Consider the following 15379-nt stretch of genomic DNA (forward strand, 5'->3'; position numbering starts at 1 on the left):
ATCCATACTATCTATTTCTCCTTATATGAGATTGGTCCTTTCAAGGAATTGGTTCATTTCATCTAAGTTAATCAAATTTGTGAGCATAGAGCTATTTATAATGCATCTCCACACACTGTGCTTGGAACCTCTTAAAAACCTAGACTATTTCTTACTTGTCTTTGGAAATCCCTACAACCTGGCATAGAGTAGTTAATAAATGCTTGAATGATTTGAATTAACGTAATGAATTTCAGTAGAATTTACCTACCAAATGCATAAGGTAACGGAATAAAACTTCAGCTACTCTGAATGTTCACAGCTTTATTGGCTTCCTACTTAGTAATTAGTAATTAAGTATACTGCTTTCTGAACAGAAGAAATAATTAAAAACTATAATACATAAAGTGGTTTTAGTGATATTCTCTAATATTTAAGTACTTACTGTGTGCCAGTATACAGCTGGTCCATGCTGTATAGCAGGTATAGGCCATATATGTATTTGCACTTAATCTTCACAACAACCACGTGAAATAGGTGGAAGCATCCGCACCTTGCAGATGAGGAAGCCAAATCACATTGCCCACAGGGAATTTGACTTAGTGAAGCTACCTAAACAAATGCCAAAGCCTGAGCTTTTAGACAGTATCCTCTTCTGGCACACAGCTTTACTCTTAAAGAAAGGGGAAATCATCAGTGTTGTGACAAGTCATCTTAGGGTGTGATTATTTTTGAGTAGAAGCATCATGTCATTGCCTTGGAAAAGGCATAATTAATACCTTATGGTAATATGGAGTGTCTTAAGTGTAGATACAGAATTACCTAGAAGAGTAAAAAGAATGTACTTAAATTAAAATATTGCCCTGTCAGCAATCTGATAACAATATAATAATCGCTATTCTGAGACAGTCTAGCACAGTGATTAAGACCGCAGGCATTGGTTACCTGGATTCAGTTTCCAGCTCTGCGTCCCAATAGCTTTGCAATATTGTCAAATTACTTAAGCTTTTCTTTATCTATTAAGTGGGGATGAAAACAATATGTGCCTTTTAGATCTTTGTGAGGATCGAGTGAATTAACACTCAATTCTTAACCATTTTAAGTAAAGTACTTAGAATGGTCCCTAACATGTATTAATAAATGCTCAATAAATGTTAGCTATTGAGAGAGGCTTTATAGCGTACTATGGTTAGTCATATAGACTTGGAAGAGGTTAATGGGGTTTAACTTCTGTTTCTGCCCCTTACTGTCTGCGTAACCTCAGACATGTAACTTCACCTCTCTGTGACTCATTTTTCTTATAAAATGTGGTAAGAGTATCTGTGGTTCCTGGCACAGTGTAAGAGCTATAAAAAGTGTTATTTCTTGAATCTGAGCATTTATATCTCAGAACATTTATGGTTTCAAAAAAGATCAGCCAGAAATAATTTTTCTATCAATCAAATCTTAGGTGATATTTCTATTATAATATCAATACAAAATGAAAACCAGTATTTGTAAGTGAGCAAAATGGGTGAAGGGATTCAAAAGGTACAAACTCCCAGGTATAAAAGAAGTAAGTCATGGGGCTGTCATGTACAGCGTGGCAACTGTAATTACTAATGCAGGATTGCACATTTGAAAGCTGGCATGGTAAATCTTAAATGTTCTCATCACTGTATGGTGGCAGATGTTAACTAGACTTACTGTGGTGATTATTTTGCAGGCTATACAAATATTAAATTTTTATTTGTATACCTGAAACTAATATAAAATTGTATGTCAATTATACCTCAATTTAAAAAAAATAAAGAATAGAGTAAAACTAGAAATGAAAATGTTCAGTGGGAAATCTCATTCTGAAATGTGTCAAGATTATGACAGTGCCTGATGGATTCGATACCTTTGGTTTCGAGAGTGTTCTGTTACCAAAAAGTACATCATAAGCCCTTTTAAAGCAATTTTGAGTCCTTTACAAAGAACACATTTTTACTCTGGACCAGTGTTTTTCAACCTGGTAAGATTCCCACCCCGCACCCCACCCCACCCACATCTTAGAGATGTATTTGGCTGTTACAACACTTTGCGGGGGGGGTGGGGTGCAGGCTACTGGCATCTACTGCATCAAGGCCACAGGCGCTGCTAAGCATCTTACAACACATAGGACTGCCTGCACAACAAAGACTGAACTTGAGAAAACCCTGCTCTGGACCAAAAGGGTTCATGGCTTCCCAAGGTCACACATCTATTATTAACATCCTAACTTAGAACAGGGTCTCAACTGCAGACTTAGAAGTAGCATAGCATCTCAATACAGGATCCCTGAACCAGAGTAATTTATGTAAATTTCTAGAGCACTAGGAGTCTGTAACGCTTATTTCTCCTTTTTTGTATATATAGGGTCTGTGAAACAGGATCTGACAACAAGCGTGTTCTTGATAACCGGCAAACAACTTGTGAACATTTTGTTGACAGCCTTTTTGAGGAAGCTCAGAAGGTCGGTGCCAAATGCTTGTCTCCTACTGAACAGAAGAAACAGGTAAATGCCTGTAGCTTGTTTCTTTTCCAGTGTTTCTCAAAAGTTGGACCTTTGAATGGGTCCATGAGGTCAAAACTGTTTCATTGTAGTAGGATGTGATTTACTTTTTCAGTGTATTGACTTTGCACTGATACTGCATATGAGGGATGTTGATAGTAAAGCTGTGGGTACCTTAGAAGGAATCAAAGCAGTGGCACCAAATACTGGTAATTACTGTTTGCTTTGCTTGCACTTGCAGGGGGAAAATAGACACTAGTTTCAATTAAGGATGTTCTTGATGAAGCAGTAAAAATGATAAATTTTATTAAATCCCAACCCTTCGGTACATATCTTATTAATATTGTATGACAAAATGTGAAGTACACGTACAGCATTTCTACAGTATACAGAAGTATATTTTTATGAACAAGATGCATTTTGTTTCTTACTGTTTTGCAGGTAGATGTAAGTATAAAATTATGGAAAAATGGATTCACAGTCAATGATGATTTCAGAAGTTATTCAGATGGTGCAAGTCAGCAGTTTCTGAATTCCATCATAAAAGGGTAAGCAGTCTTTAAACAGGATATTTTCGGCATGTCTTGTTTGGAAGAATCCTTTTTAATCTTGTTTACACATGCCTATACATTCACAGATACTTATAAATTCAGATTTTCATAGGATGGCTTTTTGTAAGAGAGCCACAGTTTTAATTTTGAAATAAAAGTGTAGGAATTTGAATTCTGATTCATCAAAATCTGACTTAATCTAAGTCACTTTGCCAAGAATTACTTAATACCACATCCTAGTTATGTTTAATATTTATGTTTAAATACCTTTGTAGTCTTTGAATTGTGATTTCTATTGTACAGGCACCACATTTAGTTTATCCATTTATCAGTGGATAAACATTTGGGTTGTTTCCACATTTTGGCTATTATGAAAATGCTATGAACTTGGTGTACAAACTTTTGTGTACAAACTTTTTGTGGACATATGTTCTCATCTCTCAGGCCTAGGGACAGAATTGTTGTTAACTATGATGAACTTTATGAGGAACTGCCAAACTGTATTCCAAAGTGTCTGTGTCATTTTACATTCCCACCAACCATGTATGAGAGTTCTAATTTTATCATCTCCTTGTCAACACTTGTTAGTGTCAGGTGTTTTTTTTGTTGTTTTTTTTTTAGTGATTTTTTAAAAATCCTCACCTGAGGTCATGCTTATTGATTTTAGAGAGAGAGGAAGGGAGAGAGAAAGAGATGAAGAGACAGAGAGAAACATCAGTGTGAGAGAGAAACATGGATTGGTTGCCTTTCATACATGCCTCAACAGGGGCTGAACCCCACAACCTAGGCATGTGCCCTGACCAGAAATTGAAACTTTTGGTTTGCAGGAGGACACCCAACCAGCTGAGCTGCGCCAGCCAGGGCTAATGTCAGTTCATTTAAATTATTGTTATAACCATCCTAGTGGATATGAAGTGGTAGCTTATTGTGGTTTTGATTTGCATTTCCCTAATGACCAGTGATATTGAGCATCTTTTCATGTACTTATTAGCCATGTATGTATCTTCTTTCAACAAAATATCTATTCAAATCCTTTGTCCCTTTTTTTCTTTTCCTATGTTCAAAATTGGGTTATTTGCCTTCTTGTCGAGTTGTAAGAATTCTTTATATATTCTGGATACAAGTCCCTTATCAAATACATGATTTTAAAAGATTTTCTCCCTTGCCCTGACCATTGTGGCTCAGTCGGTTGGGCGTCATTGCGCCAACTGATTCCCGACCAGGGCACATGCCTGGGTTTCAGGTTCGATCCCTGGTCAGGACACGTGCAAGATTGCTGTTTCTCTCTCACATCAATGTTTCTCTCCCTCTCTTCCTCCCTCCCTTGCCCTCTCTCTAAAAATAAATTTTAAAAATCTTTAAAAATAATAAAAAATAAAAATAAAGATTTTTCTCCCATTATTTGTATTGTCTTCTCATTTTCTTGATGATGTCCTTTGAAGCACAAGTTTTTAATTTTGATGAGATCTGATTTATTTGTTTTTATTTGTTACTTTTGCTTTTGGTATTATATCTAAGAAACCATGACTGAGTCCAAGGTCTTGAAGATTTACTCCTATGTTTTATTATAATTGTGTTTAAATTTTGACCAGTTTCTCTGATTACTCTTTTAAGATAGATTGCTGAGGGGAAAAATGAATTAAAGGCATGAACATTTTTTCAGCTATTGATGCTTCTGCGCTGCAAAAAAAGTTATACAATATTAAATTTCTATCCCGTGGCACTCTCTTCTTAGTGCGTTTTTAAGCTATGACATCAATTTATGGCGCAAAGCACTTTTTTGTTAGTTTTTATTTCAGAAGGGTTGATAGTGACCAATTTTTAATATATACCTACACATATATCTCTGTATACTTGTATATGTATGTTTATAATATACAGATTTTAAATTGCTTTATAATATGTAATATAATTAATTTTGAATCTTTTATAAAGTTATGCAAATGTTGCAAGTGCAGTATAAAAAACTTTTTCCCTAAAACCATTTGGGAGTAAGCTGCTAAAGTGATGCCTGTAGAAGCAAGGACATTTTCCTACATAACCACTATACAACCTTGTATTGATATATTACTGGCATTTAATCCTCAGACTCTATTTAAAGTTTCACTCTCTTAATATTATTCTGTATAACAAAAGCATCCAATTTGGAATCACACATTTCATTTAGATGTCATGTCTCTTCTGTCTCCTTCACAGTGGAACAGTTTTTAAGTTTTCTTTGATATTATTTTTCATGACCTTGACACTTGAATATTATGGACCAATTTATGTAGAATATCTCTCAGTTCAGATTTATCTGATTTTGTCTTCATGATAAAATTAAGATTACATGTTGTCAATAAGAAGATCACAGAAGTAATGCTATCCCGACTTATAATAGTCATTTGTTTTTCTTTTTTTTTAATTGTTTTATTTTGGTTTTTCAATTACAGTTGTCCCCTTTTCCCCTAATTTCTCTCCCCCACCCAACCCACCCCCTCTCCCACAATCATATCCCTCCCCGTTGTCCATGTCCATGAGTCTTTCATACAGGCTCTTTAACTAATCCCTTCCCTTACTTATCCCGCTTCTCTCCCTCTCCCCTTGTTTTTCTTTATAGTTTAATCCAACAACATGGATCCCTAAGCACTCTAATTTTATTTTATCTGTTTTTATAAAGATTTTATTTATTTATTTATTTTTAGAGAGGAGGGAAGGGAGGGAGTAAGAGAGGAGGAGAAACATCTATCAGTTGCCTCTCGCATGCCCCAAACCAGGACCCACAGCCCAGGCATGTGCCCTAACCTGGAATCCAACCGGTGACCTTTTGGTTCGCAAGCCAGCACTCAATCCACTGAGCCACAGCAGCCGGGGCTCATTTTTACCTGTTTTTGAATTTTATGTAAATGGGATGTGTTTAGTTTTTGTATCTACTCAGCTAGCTTACTTCTTTGGGATATTCATTCATGTTGTTGCTTATAGCTATACTTGGCATAAATTCCAGAAGCAATATAAGAAAGATGGATAAATTTGATTATGTAAATATTAAAAACATTTATGTCATGTAAATGGACTGTATACACAGTTCATACAAATCAACAGGAAAAGGAGGAAAGAATATATGTTTATATCATTTATCTGCTTTATACCAGAATAATAGTGTGCGTTTGGTAAAAATGATGACATATATCTATCAATGTGCTAACATGAGAAGCTTTCTATGGTATGTTGCTTTGAAGAAGTAGTTTGCAGATTATATGGGTAGATTGATACCATCTATGGCAAAAACTAATATAATTATATAGAGTTTTATATGTGTAGAGAAAAAAACATCAAAGTTTTTATTAAAGAGAGGTATTATAAGTGGTATTTCAAGTTGATATGTGTTTACATTGTTATGCCTTACTTTTTAGAACTTTCATGTATTACTTATTCTTAAATTTAAAATTTTGAAGTATGGCATACAGAAACGTACACAAATCATAAGTATATGATAAATAAATTTGTATTATTTCCGATATCAGAAAAAAACAATTATTTTATAAAAGTTTGTTAAAATTTATAGTTTCTTTAAAATTTTTCCCATGTAACTTCTTAGCTTTTAATTAATATATGCCGTAATACTGTAAACTTTCAAGTGCCTTGACAGATCATAAGATCCAACAGATACCTACCCACCCCCTGCGGTGCCCCATGCACTGTTCCTGGGATTGTAGGTGTTGGAATGAAACAGGAGAGGCACGTGGGCTATGCCAGACAAAGACCCAGGCTGAGTTCTGACCTGTGTTACTTTAATCTCTCTGTTAGGGGGATAAAATGGGAAAACAGTTTTAAAATTTTTTAACATGTTTCATATTTTATTTTTATTTGTTATTTCCGGAGAAAATCTGTATTTTTATTTAAAAAATTGAAATGAGAGTTTGATTTTTCTAGTACATTTTTAGCCCTATTCTGACACTTGTAAAAATGATCAAATTGTTTAAATTTAGCAGCATATAGTCATCAAATATCTCATGACTTGTACTATTTTGGGTACTGCTGAATAACTCAAGCTGTTTATGAGTGTGTAGTCTTAAAAACTACTCTGTGTTGTTCTTCCTGGTTTTTGGTAATCATACTATTTATTATTTTAAATACATTCATTTTTTTGTTGTAAAGAGCATATTTTTTTTCTGTATGTTTTTAATTTCTTTTTGCATTTAGAGTATGTTTTTCAGAGAAAGAAAAAGCACCTTGTGATCTTTATCACTTTGTTTCTTTCCCTTGCAAGGGAATTGCCTTTAGAATTAGAGGGCACTTTTGATAAAGAGGAGGTGGATGTTAAAGTCGAAGATAAGAAACATGAAGTATGTGTGTCAACGAAGCCTGCGTTCCAGCCCTTCTCAGGACAGGGCCACAGACTGGGAAGGTGAGTAAGCTCCTGATCTATGCTTTCCAGAAGCAGAGGCTTGACTAATAATCAGCCCATCATTATTATACCAGGTAGACCACAAATATAGAGCTTATCCTTCTCCCATTGGAAGTCACATTTTTTTATGTTAACTTTTATGAGGACTCCTTTAAGTCATATTTACCTTAGTGTAAATTAACATAAATTAACAGTAAAAATACCTTGGAGGCTTGTTTGATTTCTTCAGATCTAAAGGGCCTGGCTTATTGAGGACATGAGACAAAATTGGATGGATGAATCTTTTTTTTTTCTTTCTCCCTGACACCCAGCACTTGAGCTTTGCCATTGAAGTGCTAGCTTTTGAATACAGGATTCCTTCCATTTTACACTGCTTTCAACATTATGTCCTGTAATCAATATCTGAATTTTGAGGTAATAAAAATGAAAAATGGCTGGTAAAGTTAGTATAGTATCAAAACCTTTATTTTTTTATTTTTATTTATGTTAATGAAAATAAGCTTTATCATCAAGTAATAAATATGTACAAAGATATAAACAGTGTTAGTCATTTTCTTCCAGATGTTTTCAGTATCAAAACCTTTAATTATTTTCAAAATTTGCAGTCTTCATTGTATCTAACTATGCCTTATGACAGAATATGCAAAGAGGTTAGATGTGGAATCACTTTTATTTTTATGAATGCTCATATATTAATTAACAAGATTGGTAAGCTATTACAGATTCAATCAAATATATAAAAATATCTGGAGTGACTTTCAGAATGATCAGAAAATGTTTTGTTTCTTTTACCAGAGGATTTATAATATCTTTTATAAGTTTTAATCTTAGTGGATAAAGGCAAAGTCTGAATTATTCAAATATACTACTAACTATGTTGCATTTTTTAAAGATTTTGTTTATTTATTTTTAGAGACAGGGGAAGGGAGGGAGGAAGAGGGAGAGAAACATCAATGTGTGAGAGGCATCAATCAGTTGCCTCTCTCACACCCCCAGTTGGGGACCTGGCCTGCAACTGAGGCATGTGCCCCAACTGGGAATTGAACAGATGACATTTTGGTTTGCAGGCCAGCACTCAATCCACTGAGTCACACCAGCCAGGGCTTATGTAGAATTTGCTACAAGCTTACAAATTACTTGGGTAGGAATAATTTCATTAGATTTCTATAATCATATATAATGGACATAACTAACAATATCTTTATGTTATTATTGAGGAAACAGTTGTGACTTACTAAAATCTTTCTAAAAGCTATACTTAATGTAAGTTTTTTGTAGTAATTGTTTAATGGTCAAGTTCTGCTTAATGAAAAAAAACCATGCACCTGACTTTATTGTCTGGATTTTTTTAGTGCCACACCAAAAATTATTTCTAAAGCAAAAAGTATTGAAGTTGAGAAGAAAAATAATTCATCAAATAATTCATCTCTTGTCCCACTGAACAACCTGGAACCCATCACTAATGTACAGATCTGGTTAGCCAGTGGGAAAAGGATTGTTCAGAAATTTAACGTATCTCATAGGTGAGTCCTTCATTTCATTATCTCTTATTTTTTTCCAAATTTTAATTTTTACTTCTCTTATTAGTTCAGTCAAGAGTCATTTTCAGGACTAACCAACGATCTTAATAAACATTTCTCTAAACAATGTATCATGACAATGGATATTCTTGGGCAGTAATGAAGTATTTTCAGTCTGTTTTATGGATTATCTTTCTTTTCATTTGATTAATTTCCCAGTTTAACTGAATATATACATTATTCCCTCACTTATCGCAGGTATTACCTTTTAGACCTCCCGCAAGGTAGGAACCTTACATTTATTCTACAATCTTAAACCTACATAACTTTAGCCTTGTCGTGATAACGCTGCCTGTCACCAGCTGTCCATAGCTGTGTCCTCCTGAATGATCCAAATAGTTTCCCCAGAAGAATGTTCAAGCTTAATGCAAAATTTGATGCAGATCCGTTGCTCTACTCAGTCATTCTGAATGCCACAGCCACACAGCACACATGCTCACTCACCAGCATCTACCGTCCCCACTGACTAGTACAGTGAAGGTGTCATTGTTCACACATGCACATTCCAATCCACTCTCCTCAGCTGCCAGTTTACATTGATGTCTCATAAACCATTCTTGTTATATTAACAATGGCTGGACCTTTTACGGACAGACCTTGTATATGCAACGTTAAAATAATAAAATAAACACATATGTACCACCTAGCTGTAAATGTATTTCTGACATTTCCAGTCACAAGTAGTCACCTAGATTTTTGCCCCAAATGACTAAAGCATTTAAATAACTTTGACCAACTGTATATATTAAGTGATGATTAATCAGGGTTTTGTTTTTAAATTGGAATGTTTAGTCCACTTTTTATGGTAATATATAGTATCCTGAACTAGTTGGGTTTAGGGCTACCATCTTGCTCTTTGTTTTCTCTTTACCCATGTCTTATTGTTCTTTATTCCCTGTTTTTGCTTCCTTTTGAGCTTAACAAAAAGTATTTTTTTATCCTCTTACAGCTTTTAAGATTTGCATATTTTTATTATCTTCATGTGATTGTAGAGATCATAGTATACATTTGGAATTTTTACTGCACAGTTCCTTTAATCTTTACTGTTTTCTTACTTTTTATATTGATATTGTTTGCCATAAACTTTAGCCTTTACTTACCCAGTTTTTGGTACTCAAATAAATACACAGGAACCGTGTCCTAGAAATTTTTGGTAACCCGCACAGGTTTATTAGAGTGACAGTTTGTGAATTTTAGTGAATTGCTGAATGGAAGAATTTGGTCTTTCACCATATGTCATGCTTCATTAGCTCTGAGTTGCACAGGTTTTCACATTTGCCATCTTTGCAGTAGGGAGGCACCCATGTTTAGCCCTGTGGCAATCTTTGCCTTAATATCTGCCTCAAAGCATGCAGAACAGGTGTCAGATGAACAAAAAACATCCCGGGGCGAGTAGTAGAGCACTTTTTAAGAGAAATTCTGTATCATCAACACAACCGATGATTCAGAGGTGGGTACCCTGTGGAAAAACATGTACACAAATGACCGAATCGAAAGTGATTCTAAGGATCCAAGTCTGAATATGTTCAGGTATTAGGAATGACTTAACCATTTTATTCTACTTATATTATAGAAGCACATGAGTGACTTGATAAACGTTTGTATGAAATTAAGTCAAAAGTGCTCTTTCAATAAATATAAAATAAAATTCTAAGTGTTAAGAAAATATTTTGTCATAATCTGGATTTTTTTAATACATAAAAGGATGTGTCTTAAAATCAATGGCATCTTCGTTTTAATGAACCATGTATGCACTCTCCCTCCAAACCCACACACATACTTAGGTGAATATAACTTTGAGCTAATTCAAGATTGCAATGATTCTTTTACATAGTGTTCATTATACTTAGATCCTCCATGCACTGTAAAGGTTCTTACTAATTGGATATGAAACACAGCGTGACCTGGTTTTTAAGAGAAACCTGCATCTGTCTGTGTAGGATTGCTAGCTGGACCATTTCTGATCTGTTCAGAGCTAAATATGTAGACATGTAAACTTTCTATTATAGTTACTGAGATATATAAAAGAAAAGAGAAGATAATGATCTATCACTTAGTTTCCACTGAACTGTTTTTAAGCAAATTACAGATTTCGTATAATTTCATATGTGAATATTTCAGTATATGTCTCCAAAAGATAGTCTTTAAAAATGTAACCATAATACCCTTGTCACACCTAAGATAATTAATAGTGATTCCCTGCTATCACCAAGGATCAACCTTTTAAAGTCCAAATGATCGGTTCTTTCATTATAATTTGAGTGTTCTATGTATTAACACAGCCAGATATCTTCACAAGTTACTACTTTAAATTAGCTAATTCAGATGTTCACAAATGATATTAATAGGTTGTGCTGTTTTACAGGATAAGCCATATCAAAGACTTCATTGAAAAATTCCAAGGATCTCAAAGAAGTCCTCCCTTTTCCCTGGCAACAGCTCTTCCTTTCCTCAGATTGCTAGATGAAACACTCACGTTGGAAGAAGCAGATTTAAAGAATGCTGTAATCATTCAGAGACTCCAAAAAACCACTGAACCTTTTAGAGAACTTTCATAACATTGATTTTTTTGAAACACTAAGTGGCAAGTTTGCAGAGAAATGATGGTTATGAGTGGACATGCAGACTGAAATGGGGGAAAGTCGGGTTCGCTGGACTTGTGGTTTGAGCCCTATTTATCCCCCGCCGGATGAGAAGATTTTTGAGTAAGTACCAGTGAGGAAAGTAAACTATGACTGGCGACTATATTCAGTGCACTGTCTCCCAAAGGCTACTCAGAAATCTATACTAATTTTCAAATACCAGTTATTCAGTGTAAGATACATTAAATGACAATATCATTTAGTATCTTAACGTGGTACAAATCAGCAATTTGTTCACAGCATCATTCATTTAAACATCATTCCCAAACAGCAGTGATTTGTTCAAATCTTAGCTGTCTCAGAATTTTTAAATAGCAATACATTAAAAATTATACATGGCAGGTTAAAGGCATCAATGTCATTATTTTATACCTGAGATACAATCAAAAGGCTGGAAGGAACTGCTTTCTCTACAGCTATGCCTAAACCTCAAACTGTTCTCAATTTGCATTTTCTAATGGCAAGATATTGATTTGACAATAGTATCCAAGATGTTTTTTCATGTAAGAATGAAATTCTGTAGCTTAGTATAATGTCGGTATTAATCTGCCTACTCACATTTCTACATTTTCAAGAAGTGTAATTTTTAAAATTCTTTTCTCTCCAAAGACCCCAGTTTATCCCCTATTTTATTTTCATTAAAAAACGAAGGCCTTGTTCTTAGCTCACTTTTGGAGTAAGCCATTCATTTGAGACTACTTACTCAGAATCTAATGTGCTGTCACATTGCTAATTAATATTTTTAAGTGCATCATGTAATGTATGGTTTTCTAGTCTATGCATTAGAGTCAACCTGTGTATACATTAAAGGATTACTTATTACACTCTGATATCACCAAGGGAAGATGCTTTTTTTCTTAGACTAAAACTGGGTAGACTTGAGTTTTTCACTGTCAGATTAAATTCCCTGGCCCAAAAGTAAATTTAGGAAGCTATTTTGCAAATGATGTATTGAATCATATTTAAAGTGAAATATTCACTAGTGTGCCAAGGAACTTAAGTAGCTGTGCCTATCAGTAGGAATGTTCGTAGGGCACTGGATATCTGCTGGAAAGAGCAGTTCTCAAACTTTTTTGTCACAAGACCTTTTGTTTATGTGGGTTATAAACATACCATATTAAAAATTAAGTTATCAAATATTCCTTTAAAAATAATCATGTTAATATTAATATTATTATGAAAAAAAATATTTTCAAAAAAAGAGAGATTTAGTGATAAAAGTGGCATTGTATTCCATTTTTTTGCAAATGTCTTTCCTGCCTGACTTAAAGAAGACAGATGGAATCTCATATCTGCTTCTGCATTCAATCTGTTGTGATATCACACATCATGTAGTAAATGCTACTGTACATTCAAAAGAAAATGAACAAAACAAATAATATCTTTGTATGATTATGAAAATAGTCATTGCGGACCCCCTGAAAGAGACATGCTCATAGAGCAGTGATTTGCAGTGATTCTCAAGCCTGCATGTAAGAATCACTGGGGAAGCTTTTCAAAATGCCTACTCCTGCTTACCACAGACATTCTGATTCATCGTACCTGGGATGAATCCCAGACCTCCGCAGTTTTCATCTCATTTGATTCTTAGGTATGCAGTGGAAGAATGGGTCTTCAGGAAACCCTGCACTAAAGCTTCCACCCTGAGAAAAGAAGCCCATGCTTCACCGTGCACAGCGGAAGACCTGCCACTGCAGTGGGGCTGCCAGTCCTCTTAAGTTCTACCTTCGTTCCCCAGTTTGTTCTTAGACTGCTTCCCTTTAACTCTGAACTAATCATGGCATAAACCTGTCCTTTATCTTCTAAAAGCACAGCTGAGATAAGGCTGAAAGATTTAAATGAGGTTTTTATTAAAGGCCCAGGAATACCAAAAGGGAAGTACACACACAAAACTAGACCTTTTTTAAAAGATACATCTACGTGAGGTCCATTTGAATAATGCTTCCTTTGTAGCTCCCAGCCTTCTAGAGGGCAGAGGCCTGTCTTTTTATTAGGAAGAGAAGGAGGACAAAGGAAAACCTTTTCCTTTTGTTATTTACTCTCAGAAATGAAAAGATACTTAAATGAAAACAAATATTGTCAGTAATGTTTACAGCTGTGGTAGAGCCCTCTCTCTAGTAAAACAAAAATAATGGCATTTTTAAAAATAATGAGGAGACAGTAAGATCTATGAACTTCTCTTTCAGATATAAAATAACATAACATGATTATTAATGTATTTTCAAGAATATATAAGAAAAATGTTTCATATAGGCCTATCATGAAGCATTTTATAATTTCTATTTGCATAATTATAGTCATTATATGATTCTCCATATATTTCTATAAAGGGACCTCTATTTAATATTTGTCTTAACCTATGGAAAAGCCTCTTTCATGGATTTTCCAGTTTATAATTATTTAACCAGAAGACACATTGGAGGTTCTCCTGTGTGTCCATGTAAAATGCACCCAGAAGTTCCTATAGGGAAAGACCTGCCACCAGCAATAACCTTCATTTTTGTAACTGTAAAAATGTTGACTAATGTGAATAATATCCTCAGAGGTTTTCTAAAATGAGACCCATCTGACAAAGCTTTTAACCTGAAAGTTTCCAGTTTTAACATTGTTAATTATATGTGTAGATTGTTCAAAACGTTGGTTTTTGAAAACATAAACTGAATTTATCCAGGGAAGGCAAACTGGAAAATAAGCATCTTAAGTGTGGAATATTATTTGAACTAAGTAGTTCAAAACTGTTTTCAGTTTCTTGAAAATCATTGTTATGGCTAATATAGACGTACATTTCTAATTTTCAGATTTTAATGTATTGGTTAAATGACTCTGCATTATGCAGGTTATAAAAGTAGCTCTTATTTATTTTATATACTTCTCTCATTCTGAATACTTTTTATTACATTTCATTGTACTGAAAATATGGTATTTATCCATCTATTTTAGTGCCTTAAACTACTTTGAAAGCAATCTTTTGCTAATGGTTAAAGACCTGTTGTCTTAAGGATGAAATACTATTTATTAAAGGATCTGTGAAATAATTTATACTTGTTTGGTATAAAATAGTTATATATAGGTGCATTTGTCATTTTTATTTGGCAAACTCATTCAGTTTGAGAATCCACAAATATTTATTAGGTACCTTCTGTTTGCCAGGTACTTTAACCAATGTTACTTTCACTTAATACTCTGAATTGTTAACATATGATATTTTTAATACTAACTTAATGGTTGTGTTTATTTTTTAAACCATCCTTTGTGACCTGAGTTAAACTAGCATGAGGACTCCATGGTGGGGTTTACTTCTTTGTTCTTTCTCTTAAGTGCAATCTATTTAATTAAAAAATTGTTCATCACAGTAAATATTCAAATAGCAGTGTTTTTTTTTTCAGTAGACTAATATTTGACTCTGTTGTTTGCTTTAAATGTATTTTTGCACAGATAATTCATATACATAGTAAAAAGTTATAAAATGAAGATATGTTTAAATGATCTTAAATCACCTATTATTCTACCACTCAAGATAACCACGGATAACATTTTGATATGCAACCTTTCAGAGATTTTTAAGTATATCAATCTTTGGTTTTGTTTTAATTAAAAAGCAGGCTTTTGAGTTATTGTTATACTGCTATTTATTGAAATTAATATATTTGTCTTTAACTGAAAATTGCATTAGGTACATGCCATTACTTTTAAGTATAAGAATAGCTGTTAGGAACAAATGCCTT

At 34.0% G+C, this 15379-nt stretch overlaps 1 protein-coding gene across 1 annotated transcript in view; it reads left to right on the plus strand.

The window, feature by feature from the left end:
- The window catches only part of UBXN2A (UBX domain protein 2A), a 29163-nt gene extending 14152 nt beyond the window's left edge, over positions 1-15011 (plus strand). Inside the window, exons 3-7 of the mRNA XM_090280953.1 lie at positions 2359-2497; positions 2936-3042; positions 7295-7432; positions 8785-8955; positions 11378-15011. Of these exons, the coding sequence (XP_090137079.1) occupies positions 2359-2497; positions 2936-3042; positions 7295-7432; positions 8785-8955; positions 11378-11570 (748 nt within the window). The 3' untranslated portion in view covers positions 11571-15011. The remainder of the gene's footprint in view (positions 1-2358; positions 2498-2935; positions 3043-7294; positions 7433-8784; positions 8956-11377) is intronic.
- The last annotated feature ends 368 nt before the right edge of the window (positions 15012-15379 follow it).

This window comes from Furipterus horrens, unplaced genomic scaffold (assembly GCF_987537825.1).
Source record: "Furipterus horrens unplaced genomic scaffold, mFurHor1.1.pri manual_scaffold_6, whole genome shotgun sequence".
Classification (NCBI taxonomy): Eukaryota; Metazoa; Chordata; class Mammalia; order Chiroptera; family Furipteridae; genus Furipterus; species Furipterus horrens.